This window comes from Hippoglossus stenolepis, chromosome 13 (genome assembly GCF_022539355.2).
Source record: "Hippoglossus stenolepis isolate QCI-W04-F060 chromosome 13, HSTE1.2, whole genome shotgun sequence".
Taxonomy (NCBI): Eukaryota; Metazoa; Chordata; class Actinopteri; order Pleuronectiformes; family Pleuronectidae; genus Hippoglossus; species Hippoglossus stenolepis.
In genome coordinates, this window is record NC_061495.1 from 576,931 (window position 1) to 601,572 (window position 24,642).

The 24,642-nt window shown below is 45.6% G+C and overlaps 2 protein-coding genes across 7 annotated transcripts in view; both read left to right on the top strand.

The window, feature by feature from the left end:
* LOC118120114 (abl interactor 2-like) overlaps positions 1-24,642 on the top strand; it is an 882,953-nt gene that overhangs the window by 558,883 nt on the left and 299,428 nt on the right. The window lies entirely within an intron of this gene.
* ttn.2 (titin, tandem duplicate 2) overlaps positions 1-24,642 on the top strand; it is a 181,170-nt gene that overhangs the window by 16,895 nt on the left and 139,633 nt on the right. Inside the window, 19 exon segments of the mRNA XM_047342567.1 lie at positions 107-379; positions 470-733; positions 811-1,071; positions 1,188-1,448; positions 1,806-2,069; positions 2,604-2,864; positions 3,046-3,306; positions 3,562-3,822; positions 3,975-4,119; positions 4,241-4,409; positions 4,514-4,745; positions 4,833-5,117; positions 5,201-5,326; positions 5,406-5,594; positions 6,252-6,629; positions 7,521-7,571; positions 18,912-22,736; positions 23,474-23,752; positions 24,012-24,575. Coding sequence (XP_047198523.1) covers positions 107-379; positions 470-733; positions 811-1,071; positions 1,188-1,448; positions 1,806-2,069; positions 2,604-2,864; positions 3,046-3,306; positions 3,562-3,822; positions 3,975-4,119; positions 4,241-4,409; positions 4,514-4,745; positions 4,833-5,117; positions 5,201-5,326; positions 5,406-5,594; positions 6,252-6,629; positions 7,521-7,571; positions 18,912-22,736; positions 23,474-23,752; positions 24,012-24,575 — 8,349 coding nt within the window.

The following is a 24,642-nucleotide window of genomic DNA, read 5'->3' on the forward strand; positions in this document are numbered from 1 at the left end:
CCCTCGTCATCAGCTGCACTGTGGCCATTTTACATTTTGCCTGTTGTGTTTTAGTGATTTGTAATGGTTGTATAACGTGACTGTAATGATGTGTCTCCACCACCAGTGCGCCCAGTAACCCTGATGCAGCCATTGACCGACCTCACAGTCTGTGAGGGTGACATCGCTCAGCTGGAGGTGAGGTTCTCCCAGGAGAATGTTGAGGGAACCTGGATGAAGAACGGCCAGGCCATTTCTGCTTCGGACCGCATCCACATTGTGATCGACAAACTGGTTCACAAGCTGCTGGTGGAGAACGTCAGCAGAGAAGATGCTGCCTCCTACTCTTTCTTGGTTCCTGCCCAAGACATCTCCACCTCAGGCAAACTCAGTGTCCAAAGTACGAGTCAGAATTGGTTTGAGAAGTTATATCCAATTGTAATCATCTCTTTGAACGTCTCTAATCATAATGTTTCGTCTCTGATCACAGCCATTGACATTGTGGTGCCTCTGAAGGACGTGTCCTCCATTGAGGGCACCAAAGCTGTTTTGGAGGCCAAGATCTCTGCTCAAGATATTAGCTCAGTCAAATGGTTCCACAACGACAAACTGCTGACTGCTAGCGACAGAATCCAGATCGTGGCCAAGGGAGCCAAGCAGCGTCTGGTCTTCAGCAGGAGCTACGCCTCTGATCAAGGACACTACAAACTGGTGGTCGGCAAAGTTGACACCAGCTGCAACCTAACTGTCGAACGTAAGAGTGATTTTATTTTCCTCTGGTCATAGTTGAATTTCCACCGTCCTGTACCAACCATGTTGCTGTTATTACAGAGGTTCAGATTGTGAAGCACATGGAGGACAAAGTCTGCTCTGAGTCCCAGAACGTCACCTTTAAAGTTGAAGTATCTCACCCTGGCATCGACCCAGTCTGGATGTTCAGGAACCAGCAGCTCAAATCTGGACCCAAACACAAGATGGACTCCAAGGGCAACGCTCACTCTCTGACTGTCATCGATGCCATGAAAGACGAGGAGGGCCAGTACACGTTCCACGCTGGTGAAAAGACGTCCAGTGCCAAGCTCTCTGTCTCAGGTACGTCTCAACCAGAGGACGTCACGACCTTATTCACTCAATTACTGGTGACGCATCATCAGCCACCCTGCTGCCTCAGAATCATAAAGTAATCTGCTTTCTTGTTCTGCCACCAGGTGGTGCCATCACACGACCACTTCAGGACGTGACAGTGGCGGAGTCTCAGACAGCTGAGTTTGAGTGTGAAGTCGCCAACGCCAACGCTGAGGGGAAGTGGCTGAAGGAGGGTAAACCTATGGACTTCAATGAGAATGTGGTGAGCGAGGTGAAAGGAGCCATCAGGCGTCTCATCATCGTCATTACCAGACCGCAGGACGTCGGGGAGTACACCTACCAGGTGTCCAACTCCAAAACCACTGCCAACCTCAGGGTGGAGGGTAAGCGGCCGCTTCTTGTTCATGTTATCTCATTTGGTCGTGTTTCAAGTTGAGAAATGTAACTGTTAGCATGAAGCTAACGGGGATTTATCGTTGGTTTATTCTTCTAAAAGGCAAAAGACCAGTCACATTTTTGTAACAAATTTTTAGTTTGACTTATTTTGATTAGTGGTTAATAATATTAAAACTTAACTCACCTTCTTTCATTCCTGCTCCCTTCAGGATAAACCCTCGTAATTTTAATGAACCATTGAGGAAATTGCACCAGAACAAACCTCACTGCACAACTTCAATTGTATCATCACTATATTCTTTATATTCTTTATAGTTTTTATCTGGTTGTATTCCGTCTGTTAGCGGTAAAGATCAAGAAAACTCTCAGAAACCAGACGGTGACAGAAACCCAGGAGGCGGTGTTCACGCTGGAGCTCACCCACACAGACGTGAAGGGATCCCAGTGGATCAAGAACGGCGTGGAGCTGCAGAGCAGCGACAAGCACGAGATCACGTCAGACGGCGTGGTCCACACCCTGAGGGTGAAGACCTGCAGCTCACAGGACGAGTGCGTTTATTCCTTTAAACTGGGAAAACTGTCCGCCAACGCCAGGCTCGGCGTGGAGAGTGAGTATCACTGAACTGGAAAAGTTCAAATGCGTCGTTCATATTTGTCTTTGATTGGTAACAAATTATTTATGATATTATATTTGCAATATTGTTAAAGAAGAAAGAAAATATGAACTATTAATGGACAGATATATTGAAATATAATGGAAGAAATATTGATATAAGTTATTGTATTTGCAGGTAAAGTGATTTTTAAATTAACTCATTTTGATACTTAAATGTTTCTTATGTCCCAAATCAGCACTTTCAACTCATTTTCCCATGAAGGGTAAATTATGTTGAAATAAAACATGACAACTGGGAAGTCACCTTAATTCTTTTTAACACCCTGCTGCCATAATGTATATACTTTTTAAAATACCCTTCAAACCCTTCTAGCTCTGTCCTGTGCTTACATTTTGTACATTTTATATATTGACAGATTACATTGCACATTATTATATTGACACTATCAAATATCATTAGCTTCAAATGTTTTGCATTTTCGTATTTTAACTTTGAATGCCTTTTGTCTGCGACTTGTTTCTGCAGCGATCAAGATTGTTAAGAAGATGAAGGACGTGACATCATTGTTGGACGGCACCGCCTCCTTTGAGATGAGCCTGTCACATGACAACATCCCCGTCAGGTGGATGTTCAAAGGGGTGGAGCTGAAGTCGAGCAACAAGTGTAAAGTTCTGTCGGAGAGGAAAGCTCACAAACTGATTGTGCAGAACGTCAACCCCAGCGACGCAGGAGAGTACAGCGCTGTGGTCGGACACCTGCAGTGCAGCGCCACGCTCACCGTGGAGGGTACGTCACGTTTCACGTTACTTCTACACCATGAAACCTTCCAGATTTTTTATTTGTTGTAAAAAAAATGGTGGTTTGACAAATTAATTTTACAAATGATGATCGAGAGAGTAAAATTATAAAGTTTTAAAATGACCAATTTACTATATAACCATAACAATTGCTGGATTTGTTGCTGCAGCTCTGAAAGTCACCAAACCCATGAAGAGCGTGGAGGTGCCAGAGACTCAGGTGGCCACGTTCGAGTGTGAGGTTTCTCACTTCAACGTCCCGTCCACGTGGCTGAAGGACGGTGTGGAGATCGAGATGAGCGAGAAGTTCAGGATCGTGGTTCAAGGGAAACTTCACCAGCTGAAGATCATGAACACCAGCAGGGACGACTCTGCAGAGTACACCTTCATCTGTGGCAACGATCGAGTCTCCGCCACGCTCACCGTCAGCCGTGAGAACATGTTCAGATCAAATCCAGCCCTTAGACAATAACGTGGAAACCTTTCATGAAAAAGACGTGTATATACGTAATTTGATAAAGCACATAAATGTTTGAATACGTGACAGATTGTAATGTTTTGTATGTAGGGATAATGTGAAATTCACTCTTTTCTAATTTAAAAACAATTTAAAAATGAAATAAAATGTTATCTGAAGTATAAGAAGAACATTTTGTGTCCGAACCAACGTGTTTGTTCTTCTCCAGCCGTCATGATCACATCCATGTTGAAAGACCTGAACGCTCAGGAGAGAGACACCATCACCTTCGAGGTCACCGTCAACTACGAGGGCATCACCTACAAATGGCTGAAGAACGGCGTGGAGGTCAAGTCGTCGGACAGATGTCAGGTCCGCAGCCGGCAGCTCACGCACTCGCTCTCCATCAAAAACGTTCACTTCGGAGACGGAGGAGAGTACCAGTTTGTGGCCGGCTCGGCTGCCTCCGCCGCAAATCTGTTTGTGGAAGGTAACGTCAGAATGTTTCATGATCTGAAGAATGTGGAAATATCAAAAATAACACAAAACAGAAGTTGATCTCGAACTGATTAAGTACGATGTCTGAAATCCAGCCTGTGTTTTATGTCAACATTCTGAGGTAAATGTTTTCGCTGTTTTCAGCTCGAGTGATTGAATTCACCAAGAAAATCAAGGACATAAAGATCACAGAGAAGAAAAAGGCGATTTTTGAATGTGAGGTCACGGAGCCAAACATCCAGGTGATGTGGATGAAGGACGGTCAGGAACTGGACGTGTCCGAGGAACGGTTCGTTTTCACCAACACTGTCGTACTTGTACTGCTGCTAACGTCTGCTGCTCGCTGTGCGCTAACATTCACCAACGCTCTTTATTAGTGGTAAATATGAGCTGCGATGTCGTGTTCTCAGGTACATTATGACAGCAGAGAAGTACGTTCACCGTCTGATGATCCAGACGGTTCGTATGTCCGATGCCGGAGTGTATTCAGTGGTGGCTGGATCGAGTGTCTCCAAAGCTCAGCTCACAGTCGAGGGTCGCGACATCCGGATCTCTGAACCGGCTGAGCGGGAAATTACAGTGAGACAGCTACTTTAAATATCAGCAAAGCTTCATGGGTAAATTTTGGATGAGTCATGTGATTTGAGATATGTAAAACTGGAACATTCCTTCCTCTTTCCAAGGTTCTGGAGAAACAACGAGCGACCTTCGAGTTCGAGGTGAACGAGGACGATGTGGAGGGTCGCTGGCTGAGGAACGGGGTGGAGATCCAAGTCTCTGTGGAGGACCGGTTCAGCTACGTGGCCATCAGAAAGCTGCACCGCCTCACCATCTCCGAGACCTACAGGAGTGACGCCGGGGAGTACATCTTCATCGCCGGCAAGAACAGGAGCACCATGCACCTCCGGGTCAACAGTAAGTGAGGCACGAAGGTGAATACCATGGAGTGAAGGGATCATATTTAAAGCATATGACCAACTCTTTGTTTCGTGCTTCGTTCAGTCCCAGAGCCTCCGCAGATCCTTCGCCACATGGAGCCTCAGTCGTTAGAGGCCGGTAAACCTGCTCGCTTCTCCGTGAAGGTGAGCGGCGTTCCTCAGCCTCAGGTCTTCTGGTACAAAAACTCCCAGGCCCTGTCTCCGGGCTTCAAGTGTAAGTTCCTTCATGACGGCGACGAGCACACGCTGCTGCTGATCGAGGTCTTCCCCGAGGACACCGCCGTCTACAACTGCGAGGCAAAGAACGACTATGGCACCGCCACGAGCACCGCAGCGCTCAACGTGGAAGGTAGGACGTTACACATGTTGGACAAAGAGGAGAGAAATGTTTCAGACAGGACATGTGAAGATGCTGGTTTGTGTGCATCTTAGTTTCAGAAGTGGTTTCTCCGGACTCAGCTGCTCCTGTTGCTCCACCTGTCGTCATCTCACCCATCGCCAACGCTTCTGCCCGTGAGGGAGAACCGGCTCGCTTCCAGTGCAGAGTCCGTGGAGATGGTAAGAAAACTCGACACCCCGGTCACCTCCCTTATCTCCCCCGACACAGCGCTCACCACAACCTTTGTCCTCCGTCCAGATGTGAAGATCAGCTGGTCCCACAGAGGGAAGGAGATCAAGCAGTCTGACTTCTTCAGGATGTCTCAGTTTGACGACAGCTGTCAGCTGGAGATCTCCAGGGTGTACCCAGAGGACGAGGGCGAGTACAGCTGCGTGGCCACGAACAGCGCCGGCACCGTCTCCTGCGCCGCCACCCTCACTCTGGACGGTAAGTTTGTTACCGCCATAAAGTTTTGAATAAGTGGAGCAGCAAACGGCAGCCGAGGTCGACACTAATGTTCTCAGTAGATGTGTGACATCACAGCGTCTTTCTGAATCCTCATCCAGATGAGCAGCAGGTCCGAGTGTCTCAATGTACGACATCGACTGAACTGCACTCAACACTGTGTATATACACAAACTGCACTCAACACTGTGTAAATACACAAACTGCACTCAACACTGTGTAAATACACAAACTGCACTCAACACTGTGTAAATACACAAACTGCACTCAACACTGTGTAAATACACAAACTGCACTCAACACTGTGTATATACACAAACTGCACTCAACACTGTGTGTGTGTGTATGTATATATATATATATATATATATATATATATATATATATATATATATATATATATACACACACACACACACAAACTGCACAGCAGTGAATCTCATCACATTTAGTCTGAATGAGTTTCATGTTTAAATCCTAATAAATAATAATAATCTCAAATGATGTTGATTATCAGACTCAGCCCCTGAAGTTCCACTCTTTGTCTCTTTGTGGTTTTGTTGTGTATCTTTGTGGTCAAAATGGCCGACGCTGACTGGGAACATAAAGCAAACCAGAGGACAAACTTCTTTCTTTCAGGACAAAAACAAAAGGTGGACAGTCTAGCTGAGACACATGTGTCCACTCGGCTCACCAGTCTAAAGAAACCCCCCATTGGTCAAAAGCCAGTTTTCATCCAGCCAATCACAAGTTGCACGGTGCCGCACGGCGAGGTGGCCCGCTTCCATGCATGTGTGTCCGGCACGCCGAAGCCAGAGATAAGCTGGTTCCACAACCGGCAGCCAGTTTGGCCCACTAAGAATGTGGTGTTTCACTTTGACGAGGTGACCAACAGCGCCACGCTCATCATCGTCGACGCCTTCTCTGAGCACGCCGGGCAGTACACCTGCAGGGCGGCCAATATCTCTGGAGAGGCGGCGTGCTCGGCCACCCTCACCATTACTGCAGAGGAAGAAGGTAACCTGTGGTTCCTCGGCTGTAGCCAGATTCCCTCTGACATCACCCGTTTCTCCTCCTGTGAGATTAACTCCTGTCCTGAGGGGACGTCCCAAACTAGTCCACGACAACATCCCGTTTCATTTTAGAGTTTGTTAAATACCTTTATGAACTCTGTTCAACCAGGAAAGACTCACTGAATTTAAAACATACTTTTAGGAGTTTGAATAATTCTAACTTTTCTCAAAGTGACCCTGTTAATACAACAGGTCGGGACATCCCTCAGACTAACTGCACTGTTCCACTGAGACACCCCCCCTCCTCCTCCTCCTCATCATCACTGCACAGGAACAAACTCCTCCTCACCCTCATCTCTTCTCCTGCTGTGTAATAACCTCCTCCCTCCAGGAAACCCTCCTCTGATCCGTTTGTTTTTTTGGGTGAAATCTGCAACGCTCTTGTTGGTCTAAAGTATGAATGTCAACAATATTCACCCGTTAGAGATGATTAAAACACGTTAACATTAGCAGCAGAATAAGTTAAGATGAGAATAATCTACTCTTGATAAGACCACTTACCGGGTCTTTCTTCCAGCTTTCAACTGCCACTCATGGTCTTCTTCTTTAAGTGCAAACAAAGATGGATTCTGTGTTTTTTTTATTATTATTATTATTATGGAGTTGACTCACATTTTGGTTTAAGGTGTCGTGTTCTTTCCTCATCATGTTCCATACTAACGACACAATCCACACATTATTGTGGGACTTTACTTCACTTGACTTTGTCTTATTTCTATGTTGAAGAATAAAGTTTGAGCTTTGGGTTTGAAACTTTATGAGCAGCGATAGTTAGAAGGTAAAGAGAATTGAGCAGAGATCAGTGAGCTAAGTGTCTTTTCTCTCTCGTCCACAGTGACTCACGTGAGAGAGGAGATCGAAGCCAAGATTGAGCAAGAAGTCAAAGGTAAGAACAAAGTTAATGACGATCACACATGACAGCAGGTCACTGTCGCCGAGCGGGAGAGGAACAGATTGACCAGATTTCTGCTTCACGCTGTGATCCAACCTCTGACTCAGTGAACACGAGTTGAACTGGAGACTCTGTGGAGACACATCTGATGTATTGATGCATGTGTTACGGACTACTTGGGTTTCAGTTGGCCTGCACCCACAGACTACTTCTAGAGCTTATCAATACGACATTATGTTAAACTGTCCCTTCACATGATCTTTCATTTCCACAGCTGCATGTGGTCTTCATGTGTCCTGACAGAAAACTCCTGGTGTTTGTGTTTTTCTACCTCCTCTACTTCTCATGGTTTCCTACAGACGAGCACAGAACTTGCTTGTTCTGGGTTTTGACACCTGCGTTTTTGCATCCAAGAGTTCGTTTCATTTTGGCATGACGGATCTCTGGTCTTTTCCCCTGAAAAGGTGCAGGATATATATCTTTTAAAGCTCCCAGATTTGAAATGCCCTTTAAAAGATATGGAGGTTTACTGCATCTGGAACTGATACCTTCCTCCTGCAAAATATTTCTTAGCCTGGCTTGCAGATAGTGGGATGTGATTCCTGTGGTTTGCATTCTAAATAACAACCAATATTAGTTCGAATAAACGCCTTCTCACTCAGTTCTAGCTTAATTTGTTTAAGTTTTGGAATATTAGTCTTGTGCACCATTCATTTCCTCTTAAGTTTAAGGATTAGAAAGGGCGTTTATTCTCCTGTCTGCAAGTCAGGTAAGGAATGTTCTATAAAAAAAAGCCGAAGCAATCATGAAAAGGTTAAGCAAGCGACTGCTAGCTGCACATACTGGAAATATGCATTTTTTAATCATAATAAAAGAATTTATGTTTTGAAGAAATTTCCACAGACGAAGGATCAAAACTTCCTGCAGATTTCTAGTAAAAAGAATCAAGTCTTGCGTTTATTCGAACAAATATGGTGAGTGGAATTATTTCTTATGGCATTGTGACTCCCAGCATGCATTTAATATTTCCATTAATGATTCATTCAAATTCCTCTCTTTTTGAACTCCTTGAGGCTGAGTTGTTCTGACAGTTGTTTTTCTTTTTGCAGAACTGTTTTATCACGACAGTAAAGGAGACACACGTCTCAGCAGCGTTGACGTCACCAGCACTCGACAGCTGAGAGGAGCCTTCTCCGACACAGAGGACTTCCTGGATCACGGCCTGGTATCAGCCAATCGCTGCTCCAGCAGAACCTCCTCTATTAGCTCGTGGACGGACAACATCAAACCGTCTTTCACAAAGAAACTCAAGTTCCAGTCCGTTCTGGAGGGGGAACCAGTTGAGTTAAAGTGTAAATTAATTGCTTGCCCTCCACCAACTATTCTGTGGTTTCACAACAATAGATCTGTTCCCAAAGAGCGTAGACGTAGGATCTGCACTGACAGCAGAATGCACATGCACACTACCAGCCTGGTTATTGATGGTGTGAGAGAGAAGGACTCGGGCAGTTATAAGGTCATGGCGATAAACTCCGAGGGTTCTGCAGAGTCCACAGCATCACTGCTGGTGTCACTAAGGGAGGAGCAGTCTGCAAACTACCTGAGTTTTGTTAAACGCTCGGCCAAAGCACATGAAAGTGTCGACACTATGGCAGAGCAGAGGAAGGAGAGGAAGTTTAGGGTCGACCTCCGGTGTGTAGGGTCTCCGTTCGACAAAATGTCTAAAGTTCATCAGGGAAGATCTCGGTCTAAGAATTCTCTGGTGCGCACGGTGTTCTTTCACTCTGATTCTCATTCAAAAGAAAAAGAGTCAGAGAAAGGGTCTAAATGTTTGGAAACTGCCTCTGAGCGTGCTGCATCTCCTCCGCCCATGTTTGACAGGTCCGAGCGCTTCAATGACAGATTCAGTGATGTGTACTGTGACCGGCGCACTGGTGCCAGGTTCAGTGACAAATTCAGTGACCGGTGCAGCGACCGGTACAGCGACAGGTTCAGTGACACTGAGAGCCTTCACAATGAGGTGAGAACAAAACTTACCACGCTCCAGAAAGCTGTAAAACAGAAGAAGAGGCTTTCAATCTCCACCATGTCCTCCTCTGAGTTTGAGTTAGAATCGGTTACCAGCGAGCCAAGTTATACAGATTATGTTGAGAGGCTCAGGGTCAAACCTGCGTCTCTGCCTGATCAACATTTTAATCGACCATTGGATGTTGGCGAGAGCCATAGGGAGTTTCCAGGTAAGATTTCCAGCAGGGATCCCTTGCAGCCTCGTGCGAGGCATTCATTTGAGCCTCAGTCCAGAACCAGGGCTATTCAGATCATGAGAGGTGAGCTGGTTGAAACACTGGTGCAGAGTGCAGAAGAGAAATCGGGTGAAATATATTCACGGACATTGGAAGATAAAAAAGTCGAGAGTTTGAGTGAATCTCAGGCAGATGTTAGATTGAAGAAGATATTAAGTGAGCATCACAGTGTTTTTGCTACAACAAAAGAGGATGAACTACGTCACCTTGAAGCCCAAGACTCTGAAACAACAGGATATCCAGAGACTACAACCTGCACTGAAACCAGGGAGTCTGTCCGAGTTGTGCCCGGTAAAGGGGAGAAATCCCCCACAGATTCAACCCGGCCAAAGTTAGTCACATCTGCCAGAGAGAAGTTCCTTAGAGAAGCAGTAACATCAGAAGACAAAGCGACAACAGAAACCATTGAGCCATATGAAGGTGAGTCTTTGAGGGCTCAGTATGAGAAGAGCCTGGAAGCCGATCGGATGGAGTGTGAATCGAAACTCTTGACCCTGCGGATCAGGAAATGGCAGCAAGGGAGTAGGCCATCGGAGGAGGAGGAGGAGGAGGAGGAGACATTTCACAGTGAAACGGATCTGCCCGTGCTGACAGAAACACAGTACATGGAGCCTGAGGGCCACATTTTCACTCAGCAGGAGGCAAAAGAGAAAAGAGAATCTGTAGACACAGTAACGGTGCCCTCGATTGCAACTACATCAACCCTCAAATCACCTGAAGTAAAAACCAGAGGAGAACAAATGGAAACATCTGCCTCCCAGCTTGAAAAGTCATTCAAAATGGAAGCAAGGTTAGAAGGCTTGGAAGGTGCGACACCAGCCACGATCACACAAAGATCCCCAAGAATTAAAGCCAGAGCATCAGAAGTGGAAGCTGAGTTGTACCCTGGAATAAAAGCCAGGACGGAGGACAAACTGAGAGAGTTTCCCAGACCAAGAGAAGTCAGGTCTGTCAAAGCAAGGTTACCCAGTGAAGCTGTAACACCTCACAGTTCAGCAACAGATGAGCTTTATGAACAGGAATATGCAGGTGAGTCCTTGAGGGCTCAGTATGAGAAGAGCCTCGAAGCAGATCGGATGGAGTGTGAAGAGAAACTTCTGGCCATTCGGGTCAGGAAATGGCAGCACGGCATGCAGATGTCAGAAGACGAGCAATTCCACCCTGAAACTGATCTGCCCATGCCAGCAGAACCACAGTACATGGAGCCTGAGGGGCACATTTATACTCAGCAGGAGGCAATCGAGGAAAGAGTAACTGTAGGCAATGTTACCTTGTCACAGCCCTCTAAAGTAAAAGGTAGTGTGGAACTGGGTGAAACATCTGGCCCTGAGCCTAAAGCTAGAATGAAAACCAGACCGACAGAGCTGGAAACTGAGGCACAAAAATCACCCAGAGTTAAAGCTAAAGCAGCAGAAGTGGAGACTGAATCTCTGCCCAGAACAAAAGCCAGAGCTCAAAAGATGTTTTTTGAGAAGACAAGAGAAGAGTGTGAGCTTCAGCTGTCAAGGGAGAACATCTCTGAACTGAAGAATGAGAGTGAGAAGTTTGTCAGTGAAGAGGAAGCCTTGAATCAGCGGATAATGAAATGGCAGCAGAATGTTGTGATGGAACAAGACCAAGCTGTGAAGCTGGAGTCTGACTGGTCGGAGGGTTACTCACCGTTGCAGAAAAAAACAACGTCTGAGGTTGAAAGAAATGTTGCAGAGTCTTCTGCTTTAGAATCTGTTCAACAACTTGAAGGGGCCCACAACAGCAACACTTCCCCAGGGAGAACAGCTAAAGATAAATTCCTCTTGGGTGAGTCTGTTGCTTCTGCTTTCCAAGATCAGCAGGGTGAAAGTCTTCAGTGGCCACCCGCTGGTGATCTGCCCACAGAGGGGCGTGAGACCAGGTTGAAAAGGGACAGTGAGTACTTTGTAAGCGAGGAGGAAGCACTGGCTCAGCGGATTCTGAAATGGCAACAGGATGCCGTCGAACAAGAGGAAGTAGCTGAACTGGAGTCTGAGTGGACATTGGATAGTCAATGCAAATTGTCTGGCTCCATTTTGCCATGCGAGTCAGTTGTTCCACCATCTGAAACCCACCTCACAGACCTTCCGCCTCCACATGCAGCACTTGCTGGTGAAGTCTTACCAACAAAAAGACCTTCACCCCCCCATCATGCAATTGGATTAGAACCCGCTCCTCCTCATGAGTTTTCTTCTATAACAAGGTATTCTCTGACCCGTCCTGGTTTACCTCACCACGCAGATGTGCCTATCGAAAGTTCTGATGATTTAAAAGACACGATGGTTCACGAAACTTCACCAGTTCAGAGGCAGTCTCCAACCCAACTTTCAAGTGTGCCTTTTGAGGGATATACATTTGGCTCTGCTCAGGGGGAAACCCCTCGTAAACCTTCCAGGAGACGTTCCCCATGCCTTGCTCCACAAGAGGATTTGGAAAGAGAGGCAGAGAGGAGGTGGAGCAGGGAGGAGAATGTAATGACTGCTGATAAATCCAGTAGTCAACGCTTCCAGTCGGAGATGAGTGAAGCTAGAGGGGTGAGAGAGGGATCAGGAACTACAAGAGAGAGACAACAGGAGGGTATTGTAGGTGTGAGGAGAGAAGAAAGTGGAGATTCGACAAGATCAAAACTGGGCAATGAAATGAGTGCAGAGAGTCTTAAATATGATGCTATAAAAAAGGATGAGCAGAGAGTCCAAGAGGAGTCAAATTTAAAAGAGGCTGTTCCCAAATGTCAAGGGTCTAAAGGGGAAACGCAAGAGGATCCAAGTGCCGGATGCTCCAAACCAGTGTTCTTGAAAGAAATATCTTCACTTAAAGTAAAGATTGGTGAGATGTCAGAGTTTACTTGCCAGTTCCAAGGTGACCCTCTGCCCACTGTCACCTGGCTCAAAGATGGCCACCCATTAGCCCACAACCCTGACTATGACATCATAAGTAAATCCAGCAAATCAAATCTAACAGTCTACTATCCAACAACTGACCACGAGGGCATGTATGACTGTGTCATATCTAATAAACATGGCAAATCCATCTGTAGCGCCGCCCTGGAGGTCTCAGACAAGAAGGTGACGAGGACGTTGGGTTTCACACAGGAGGTGTTTGTTACAGAAGAGCTTGAGAAGAGTGAGAAGCAGAAGGAGAGCGTGATGGAGGAGGAACTTCAGTCCTACATTGATTCAGGAAAGGAAACTCTACAGGTTCCTCAGGCAGTGGTCCACAGGCGCCGCTGCTCGGATGAATCTTTCAGCTCCTCACCTGTAGAAATCAGAATTACAGCTGCCACTCCTGTCCCTGAGATGACTGAAGAAAGGAGTGAGGGCGAATCTCAGACTGTCACAGAGAAAATGTCAGATGTGCCCAGTGATGATGGAGCCTCTCAGAATGTCAAACATAAGTTCACCTTCTCTTTTGATGTAGCTGGTGAAGCTCCTTGTGTCATCAGTGAATTAGAGAATATCACCTGCTCTGAAGGCCACACTGCTGTGTTAGAGTGTGTGATAGTAGGTGAGCCTGCCTCTGAAATGGAATGGTTTTGTGATGATGTTTGCCTCAAAATCACAAGCGGAAAATACAGAAGTGAGGTAGATGATAAGGTCTACCGGCTGTATATTAACAGTTTTACGTACACTGATGCTGGAGTGTACAAGTGTTTTGCCAGAAATAAACTGGGAGAGGTTACAAGCATTGCCCATGTTTCATTCCAAGTGGCAGAGCAAATGTCAAAGGGTGGGGAAGCTCTCAAGGATGATGGTTTTACAGAGGATGTTAAGAAACCTGCTGTATTCCATAAAGCTGCCTTTAATAATGCTGAAGCTCCATTAGAGATAACAGCCAAAGCCCCAGGATCCAGACCTGGTGTCTCTCGAGAGCCTCAGACGATATCTGGCTGTGGTCTGCAGGCTTCTGCCGCTGTGATAAACATTTCTCAGATTAAACAAGCTTTTGAGTCAGACTCTCCAGTTGCATTAATGACTCCCGAGGAGCAGAGAAGAGAAACGCTTTTCCCTGAGGAGTTTATACCTGCAGTCGCAATCTCCCTTGACCAGCAGGAAACATTCTTTGCACCTAAAACTGACTCCATACCTGCAGAAGGTAGTAATAGGTTTGCTGCTGATATAGCAGAAGATCGTTGTCCTCTCAAAGCTGTGCCTGATCGACAAGAACCAGATTTCACTCATCCAGTAGCATCCAAAGCTGCCTCTTCCAAGATCCTCCAGCCCACCTCCTCCCTGGAGGAAGACAGGGAGATGTGTGTGATATCAGGTGAAACCGAAGAGGAAGAATTGATTGCAGCAAGGCATTGTGCTGTTAAACAGTTTGTAGAGGAGGTGCAGCAGTCTCCAGAACTGGTCAGGCCAACACCACAGAAACCTGTTTGTGTTCCCGTACAGTGGGAGACGGTAACAGAGGAAACCATTCGTACGTTTGACAGAACTAGCAGCTTCATTCCTTTCCAGTCTGAAAAAGTTCCTGCCGTTAAACCCAAAAGAATTTCCGAATCTCTTAAAGTGGAGAGACAAAGTGTAGCAACACGGTCTCCCTCTAGTCACAGTGAAGCTGAAGCTGTGAGTGGGGATGGTGTTGTGGTGGAATTGACCGAAGAGGAACAACAAGAAGTTAAAAGAATCAATGAGGGATATGTTCTAATGCCTGTGGTGAAGCATGCGAGTGAGGACGTTGAACTTGTCAGTGAGAAGTTCATTTCCATCCCAGAACCCTCGATTGACAGTGGTGTGTTCCTCAGTATGACGGACTCTCAGGCCGGTGCAACAGAAGTGGTAGAAGAAATGGTGGCTGGAGACGTAGTTGAACCTCATGTGAAGGCAGAACCTGAACCTCTTCTTTTCGAGTCCAGAGAAGACCGCAGAGTTGAAGCATTCATTCTGCCTGTGGTTGATGCTGGACAGGAAATAGGTAGTTCAGACAAGACCCTTGCAGCTGATGCTGGGGGAGCAGCTGTAGCTGTTGGCTCCATGGAGGAAGAGGAGGTAACGTTTGGTGCCGTGTATAACTACTACAATCCTCCAACAGACTGGGGAAGGCCACTTTCCCCTGAGTCTGAGATGTCTATAGAGGTTGGCAGCAATGCGAGCGAAGAGATGGTCGAGGTCGCTGAGAGGTTCTACACTCCAGGCTCATCCACTGAGGTCTCGCAGCCACTTTTAGAGTCCTTCCACACTCCCCAGTCTCCCATGTCCTTCCATACGGCCAGTTCTGACACACTAGGTGGGTTTATGACCCCCCAGGAGTTTCCCTTCTCCCCCGCCGAACAGAAAAGACCCTCAACTGGAGGCTCCAGTGAGAGGTTCTTCTCACCACTTCAGTTCCTGACATCTCCCACTGAAGATGGCATTGAAACAACAACTATTGGAATAAATGTGAATGAGAATCAGTTCCTCACCAGAGGGAGAGGGTCTTTAGGTCTAGTGACGCTCCAGGAAAAAGTCCAGGGAATCCCTCCTGCCTTCCTTAAACCTCTCATGAAGAAAAAAGTGTTTGAAAATGAGTCGCTAATGTTTTGTGCTGAGGTGTTCGGCCTCCCTTCCCCTGAGGTAAAGTGGTTCTGCAACAAATCCCAACTGGAGGCAGGTGAAAGAGTTAAAATGGAGAGAGATGGTGATAGTATCTCGCTAACAATTCATAAAGTCACTAAAGCAGACCAGGGGGAGTATATCTGCGAGGCTGTAAACTATGTCGGGGAAGCCAGAAGTGTTGCTTTAGTAGTCGTCGTATCACAGGAAGTGAGGTTTATGCCGGCGCCACCTGCTGTCACTCATCAACATGTGATGGAGTTTGACGTGGAGGAAAATGACTCCTCTCGTTCTCCGTCTCCTCAGGAGATTCTGCTCGAGGTTGAATTGGATGAAAATCAGGTGAAAGATTTTGAGAGACAGATTAAGATCATCACCATTCCTGAGTATACAGCGGACAACAAGAGCATGATTATATCGCTCGATGTGTTACCGAGTATTTACGAGGAGGGAGCTGTAGACTTTGTCACGCAGGAGCACGATGATCTGAAAATTGCCTTTGAGGTCACAGAGATGCCTCCGAGGTTCATCAATCCCATCTGTGACATGGAAACACCAGAAGGAACCACAGTCGTGTTTGAGTGTTCACTGATGGGAATTCCCTCTCCCATTGTGTCCTGGTTCAAAGGTGACCAAAAGATCCCTCACAATAACAAAACATACTTTCACTCATCCGATGGAGACAACCACTTCCTGAAGATCTGTAAAGTGTCGTCACAGGATAGTGGCGTGTACACTTGCAGAGCAATTAACGTAGTTGGGGAGACTCTGTGCCGTGCCTCACTAGTTGTGATCAATGCCAAGGTTTTCTCTGGAAAAACCAGGGGCAGGGAGCTGACCGCCGTGTCGCTCGGAAGTGCAATAGTCCAGCCGCAGAAGTTCGATCTGATGGTTGGCAACACGTCGTTTGATGGTGAACAGGTGTCAGAAATTGAGCTTGAGTTTGAGTTTGAGCAAGAGGCCGATGAGTCGCAGCGGTCGGTCAGGCTCGTGGCCAACACTGACAACGAGACGAGCGAACAGGGAGAGAAATATGTCAGTATCAATTTCGATGTATTTGCTGAGCCAGCAAAAGATGATAAGATTGAGTTTAAAGGGAAGTCGTCAGATATGTGCAGCTTCCAGTTCCAGGTGACTGAGACGGCCCCTGCATGTATCATCCCACTGACCGGCGTCACAGCAGCGTTAGGGACCCCCGTTATCCTCCAGTGTCTGGTTAGTGGTAAACCAAGCCCCACAGCCGAGTGGTACAAAGACGGAGACAGAGTCACAGACAGCAGGTGCATAGTCCAGGAAAAAACCGCAGGACATTTCAACCTGCTCCTCACCAACGTGACCCAGAGCGATGCAGGCGAGTATAAGTGCATCTTCCAGAACTCAGCCGGCTGCGCTGAAACCACAGCGCTGCTCAAGGTGTTTTAGAGGTTGGAGGTTAGAGGCTGGTTGTTCAAAGAAAAACTTCAAGTTGATTTGTTGTGTAACTTTATTACAGGTTGTTTTTTTCACATTGTACCAAGATTAAGAAAATAAAATGTGACCAAGAATCCACAACAAATGACTTTACATGAAACTTGAAAAGTGACACAAAAGACTAAATTAAGCAGAAAATAGTTTCCCTTATTTTCTGTTTGCGACAGGTTTGCTGTATTTTTACCATTGATACATAACTTTTAATCCTTTGGGTTAAATTATTCAGTGATTATCTTTGTTCTAGTCTCTAACTAATTTTATTTGTGAAAGAAGAATTGACTTGATGAGAGGATGAAAGCTGAAGTTCCCTTTGGGAATCCAGCCTGTCGTCATGTGCACGTGTTCGTCACAGTGTCTGTGATGAAGAAAACTAAATTCTATTTACATTTTTATTAATTTATTGGAAGTCTTGTAAAACATCAGTTTTGTTTTAACATTTGTTTTGTTTTCTGGTAACATTTTAAAATCAAGCTGCTTTAACTCTGTAACTAAACATGATGGAATAATGTCTTTACAAGGAAAATGTTAGACCTGTTTTTAACATTAGCTACAGATGTTGATCACATCAGTGAATTTAACGTCTGTAAATCGGAAAATAAAACGTGTGTGAATCAAATATCTTTACACAAAGTAATGAGAAAAAGATTATTTGATCAATCCGCAGAGAAAATAGAATATGACAATTCAAAATGGTCCAGTTCAGTGAAACATTTAAGTTCATGTAAGTTATTATTTTCCTCCTGGAGAAACTGAAAAAATGTCAAATAAAATATTATTATGATAATTCAAAACATGATAAATATTTGGTGTCAGCTCAGTAAAGTTACTAAGTAAAAAAGTTGATAAAACAATACAATAGTTCTGAAATCATCATTTTAAGCAGTCACACTATCAAAAGTAAATCTGGAAGCTCATGAATATGTTCATATTGCAAAAATGATTCAGTTGGGATTTAATCACTTTGTTTTGGGCTTTTGTTTTTGAGTTTTCTCTTTGGGAAAATTATTTTTTAATTCTTAAAGGAAGTTATTTCACATTAGAGTAAGCTGATTGATACGTAATTCTTCAAATTGATAATACTGTGAAACTTATCAAATTTAGATGTAAGTTTTGATGTTTTGTAAATAAATGTAATTTTAGGGGTGGATGAGTAGAATGTGTCAGAGGAAAAGTTAAATAAGATCTTGCATTAATAGAAATTTGTGGATTATTTGTACAGACATAATGTTGGTTTGTCTCAAGTGTTTGTATAATAAAATATTTGATGATGTAATGTTGGAGTATGAACTTGTTTTTTTTATATTTCTAATAATTAGCTGAGGTTCAAATTCTCAAATTTACGGACAAAATGCAGGTGTCAAAAAGCGAATGCATGTTGAGATCATGTGATTTGTATCTAAACCAGTGGGGAGGACAGGTGTTTGAGTCCAACAGCTTCATGGTTATTGTTTAACCTTCAAAGTTTAATGGACTGGATGTTTATTTATGTGTAACAAATGTTCATCAGCATATAAGAACGTACCAGCTATTTATTTATTTCTGCTTGAGATTAAAATGGTTATTTGGTCTATTTAGCCTTTAACCCTTAACCCTTACTTATACTATTATCATTAATAATAATATTAATAATAATAGTATAAGTAAATCATCATTGAGTTTCAATCAAACAAAAAAATGTGATTCTTACATTACTTGTCAAGTATTTTTAATTTGTCACACTTAGCTTAAAGCAGGGTTGTCCTTTTTTAATCACTTAGTCGATACATTTATTTGTTTTGTTAGTAAACTCAGAGTTTTCATGTTTATCATTTTATGTGTAATTTTGTTTGGAAACGTGTTTATTGTAAAAATCTAAATTAACATTCACAAATGTGTTTATTTTATTTAACTTAAAATCCTTTGACTTTAGTCGACTAAGAATCTTAGCAGGGAAGGACAACCCGGATATTTCTGAATTCATTGATATCACAGTATTGTTGTTGTGGATATTGTTTTCAGTCTTGCTCAATATTTCCTGACAGAACGTCGTAGCACCACCATCACCACCGTGGAGGACCAAGAGGAAACCTTCCGCACTGGTGTCCAGTTACCCCAGAAAACCAAAACACTTGAACTCAAACCAGAATCCAAACGTTACTCTTCCTCTTTAGAGAAGAAAAAAGAAAAGCCAGTTTTCCTAAGCCAGCTCTCTCCAACCGCTGTGACCTCTGGGGAAACTGCCAGGTTCAGCCTCAGAGTGTCTGGCTTCCCCAAGCCAACAGTGCAGTGGTCTCATAATGGGAAAGTCATTCAGAGTTCTTCTGTTTACAAAGTGATAGAGGAGAGGGAGGAGTTCACATTAATCATAACTAAGGTCACATCTGAGTATGAGGGCGAGTACTCCTGCACTGCCACCAACAGGTTTGGTCAGACAACATGCACCACATACCTCGAAGTGAAAAAGCCTGATGTTAGTCAAGCAGAGAAATGGGTAGAGAAGATGTTTAAGGTCACAGGTCAACCTCCCACGTTCACAGTTCAGATTCAACCTGTCAGATGCTCAGAAGGAGGAGAGGTTTACTTTAATTACAAGGCCAGCGGTGATCCAGCACCTGATGTGAAGTGGTTCAAAGGTGCTTTCCAGATCCAGCCCAGTAGAAACTGTGTCATTACAGCCAACCCAGATGGATCTGGTTTTATCAATCTTAAAAGCATCAAACAGCAAGACAGCGGGTTGTATTCCTGCAGAGCCTCCAACCTGTTTGGGGAAGCGACTTGTAGTGCCGAGCTGGTTGTTTTCAGAGAATCAGTCTCTGTTTCCAACAAACAGGAGCAGCTGACCGTTGTGCAGAAGAAAGGTTATAAGGTGTCAGTGACAGAGCAGGCGACTGAGTCTCGCTTGTACCAGGTCAGCCTCCCAGGTCAGGACAGAGCCAGATCTGATCAGATGGTTTACACCATCGGCACTGAAGACCGGCAGATCATTCCCAGTGAGCAAGTGAGCTCCCTTAGAGAGCTGGATATCTCTGCTGCCACTGTTCATCGTGAGCAGCTGACCCACCAGGCAGCAGTGCTTCAGGCTCATGAGATGGAGGAGAGGGTGTCTGTTGTTCCCACCCACCCACCTCTGGTCTCAGTTGTTCCTGCAAAACAGCTTCATATGGCAACTTTTACCACGTCTGTCGAAGAGAGTCAGGACCTCACAGAGCAGCACTGTGACCGCATTCAAAGCCCCGAGGTCATTGAGCTTCAGGCGGCTAGAGAAAAAATGTCAAAGGTTATGACAGCTGTTGCTGAAGAGCTCAACCCACTCTCTACGGTTAGCACAGAGCCTCTGGCTGACAGGAAGTCTGCTTCGATAAGACCCACGTCAGAACCAAAACACCTAGTTAGTGGGCATCAAGTCCAGTCCCAACTATCTATCCTGAAAGAGCAGTCACAGGACATCCCCAAACCACAGCAAGAGAAGGGTTACAAGGTGAAGGAAGGTGTTAAGATTTTATACTCGGCCCAGTCTGCAGAAAAACAAGTTCTTGCAGAAGGCCACACATCTGAACTAGCAACAGCAGATTCTGCTTTGAAATCTTCCATTAGCAAAGAACAGCACAGACCTGTCTTGGCTTCAGTCAGCAAGTCTAAACAGACTCTTTCCAAGGAGACTGAGTTCTCCATCCAGAGACCGGCTGTGGAGTCAGCCTATCTTTGTAAGGATGAGATCGTGAAAGCAGCTCTAACGGCTGAAGAGAAGCAAATGCTTCAGGCGGAGTCTACTCAGCAGCTGCCGAGTCTGTCCAGTGCCACGTCCATTCACTCTCAGATAGAAGGGGAGCAGTTGTTGCATCTGCAGGTTATCACAGACCAGGACCTCCTTCCATCTGAGGAGAGCTTCACCTGTGAGAAACCAGCACCAGAGCAGGCAGGAACCAGGAAGAGTCCTACTTTGCTGCACACTGTTAGTCAGGATGAGCAGAGGACATTAGTTTGTGAGGATGCATCAGAGTTTGAGGCCAAGGCCAGCACTACGACCATTCAGCCGCAGAAAGAGGGTCCTACTTTGCTGCATCTCCATTCAGCTCAACCCCTGGAGGCGCTGCCCAAAGAGGGCATTCTCATAACAGACAAGCCCAACCAGCAGGTGGCAGCACAGAAACAAGAAAAGATAAGAAGCCATGCAGCCATTTCAGAAGAGAGAAAGGCGCTCACGGCAAATTACCACACAGAGCTGGATTTGTCTGTGACTGGAGTTCAGTCTCAGCTTCGAACTGAGCCCAGACCTCAGAACATCCTGCAGCTTTCCTACCAGCCCCTTCAGCTGCCAAAAGAGATGCCGGTCACCGCTGACGTCAAGCCGCAGCGGGCTTTAGTGCAGAAGGAGGATCGCTGGAACGTGATGCATGTAACCAGTGTGGCAGACTGTCATGCCTTAGAGGAGGGTCACACAGAGCGTCTTACAGCGGTGGATAAACTCACCTGCCATATGGCTCTAGAGCCCAAACTTCCCACTGAGCCTATCCAGATTGAGGAGAAGGAGATCTCCACTGAGAGCAGTGTCTTTCTAGAGGCAGCAGAACAGGACTTTGCTGTTCAGATCCAGGAGGGTCAGTCAGTCAGGCAGTCAATAGTGATGGATGAGAAGCAAGTACTGATGGGTGAGATCTCTCAGGAGATCACCAAGTCTCAGTCCAGTAAAGTTACTGTCACCACTCAGCCAAAACTGTCCCTCATGGCGTCAGAATCAAAAGACAGCCCAGCCTTTCCCAAAGAGATGACCTTTGTAATTCAGATCCCAAAACCATCCAGTCTGAAAACACAGCGTCAGCTCAGAGATGCCCTGCAGTCTGCTGTGGCCAGGGACCAGCCTGTGTTACTGGCTGATGTCGTAGACAGGTTACAGGCTGTAGAAGTACAGGAAGTCAAGGTCCAAAGACAGCCCAAACGGGCCATGTTCACATACCTTATCACCACAACAGGGGCCCCCATGGAGATCACTGTGGCTTTTGAGGGTGAATACCCTCAGATAGCTGACCTCAGAACTGAACTCCAGGCAGCTTTCCATTCCATCGTGTACCAGGAAGCCCATGTTCTTACTTCAGACCAGCCAGGCACGATGCAGCTAGACAAACCTCAGAGAGCCCAGGTCTCCTCGGCTACCTCTAAGCAAATGTTGTCGTCCATGGTCGAGATGGTGAGCGTGGCAGAGAGTACAGTGGATTTCAGTGCTGTTAAATCTCAGAGTGCTGCACTCAGGACAGAGTCTAAAAGGACAGTTGAATGTGCTGCAGCTGAGCAGCAGGTTGTGGTGCAGGAGTCCAAGGCAGCAAAGATGGAACAGATCATCTCATCCCAGATCAAAGTTTCCACTGAGGCTCACATGGCTTTTGAGCAGTCAGTACAGGTTTCAAGACAGGAAGTGAGGTCAGTGGAGCTGAAAGGCAGAGAAAAAGATGTAGGTGCAGCAATTCTTACCACTGCTCTTCCTCCCACCATCGCCCCCACTGAACAGGTGGTAGATGTCAGCATCCAGAAGGAGCACAGGGAGGAGATCTTTAAAGAAGAGATCACAGTGCCCAGGCCAGAACAGAGAGAATGCCCCATAATAGTCGCCTTCCTCGGAGACCTATCGATTGAAGAAGACAGTGAAGTGACATTTAGCACCACCATTAAGTATGTTACAAAGGTGAACTGGTTTTTAAATGGACAGTTGGTGAAATCTGGCAAAGAGTTCAAGTGTTCCAAAGATCACGATACATACACACTGGTTATCAACAAAGTTGTGAAGGAGAGGCATCAAGGAGAATATGTATGTGAGGCCGAGAACGAAGCCGGCAGGACGACAACGTCTTCAAGACTCACTGTGGTGTCAAGAGGTTTGACGAAAGGAAACATTTACTTTCCATTCATTTACTCATTCATCCATTTTCTCTGAGAACAACTAATCATCACACCAACTGGTTCATTCAAGACCTTTGTCTCCACATACAACGCTGCATTTGTCACTTGGTCTATTTTCATTTCATAGCTCAGCATGAGCACCACCAGTGGGTCAGTGGGTGGTACTAACTCACCATGTCTTGTTTGTTCCACATCATTTTATGGTCAGTACTTGCCTAAAGACCAGAACCATCACAGCCATGCAGGTTTAGCTTCAGACAATAAGCATCTTGCTTCAATGGTTGTTGTGATCGTGGTCTTCAGGCAGACTTCACGGTCTGTCATGGTCACTGTGGCATGTCAGTGACTTCAGGTTCCTTTGTTTTGAACCCTTGTTGTGTGACCATCCCTTTGATTCATTCTCTTTACATCTGCACTTCCTCTCTGCATGCTTTCAGGGCTTCAACTTGACATTGCTTCATCTTCCACAAATCCTTTGTTTTTCCTCCCTTTAGCTTGAACCCTAGCCCCACAATCCCCCAACATCTTCTTCCTGACAGCTTTTGAAACCGTGGGGCTAATGTTCTTGCTAATTTTCTCCTCCACAGTCCCACTTCCCTCCCACCATCGTGTACATTTCACCATTTATGTTCCTGATCAGTCAGTTTTTTTCACCTGCTTCATAGATTCCTTTACTAACATTCCCCGTTTCATTTGTCTGTGTGTGCCTTAGTGCCACCGGTCTTTAGGCTGAAAATCTCATCTCTGGAGATAAACGTTGGCGGACTCGCCAAGCTGGAATGTGAGGTCGAGGATGCTCCGAGTGTGACCTTCAAATGGTACAAGTCTGCCGTTGAGATCAGACAGAGCGAGAAGTATCGAATCATCAGCAGCCACAGCAGCTCCTCTCTGGAGCTCCTGAACCCAGTGAAGGCCGACAGTGGTGAATACAGCTGCAAGGCTTCCAACCAGCATGGCACTGACGGCTGCACCGCCTCGCTCATTGTCACCGGTAAGACCCCAGAGGGACCTTTTTTCAAACATCACTTTACGCATGTGTGTTTCAGAGAGAGAGAGAATTATATACACATTTGCGTGTGAAAAACTGAATCTGGTGTCATGTTTGATTTGATAATGTTAACGATAAAATGTTCTCATGTGTAAACGTTGATCAACAAGTTGGCATCGCACACTTTGGCTTGTTTTTATGTGATTCTTTTCCACTTTTCAAAATTTATTCCAATTTCTTTATGTCTACCTGCTCTCCATAGAAATGTACCCGCCGGTATTTGTTTCAAAACCAGACCCAATGATTTTATATGTGGGCAAACAAGCGGTGTTCCAGTGCTCGCTCACTGGATCCTCGCCCATGGAAGTTGTCTGGCACAAGGACAACATAGCCATCTCCTCCGAGGGGAACTATGTCACGAAATGTGAAAAGAACAAATATTCCCTTAACATTAAGAGTCTTGAGCTGACCGATCAGGGAGTGTACCTGTGCAAGGCCTCCAACAGTGTCGGCACGGCGACCTTCACCACAGAACTCAAGGTTATCAACAAGCCTCGCTTTGTTAAGACCTTTGAGCCAGTGTCAGCCGCTGTCAATGACCCACTGAGGCTGGAGTGTCAGGTGGACGAGGACACTGGTGTGACCGTCACCTGGACCAGGGACGGCAAAAAGGTTCACCAGAGCATTGAGTCTAAACTGTCCTTTGAGGACAAGGTGGCTGTTCTTGAGATACCCAAGTCCAAAGTGAAGGACTCTGGGAAATATGTGTGCACAGCCACTAATGAGGCTGGGAGCTCGTCCTGTGAGGCTGTGGTGACAGTTCAAGGTAAGATCTTCAAAGTGATCTTTCCGTTAGCTTCCGTTAGCTTCTATATGAAAACATATAAAGCTCT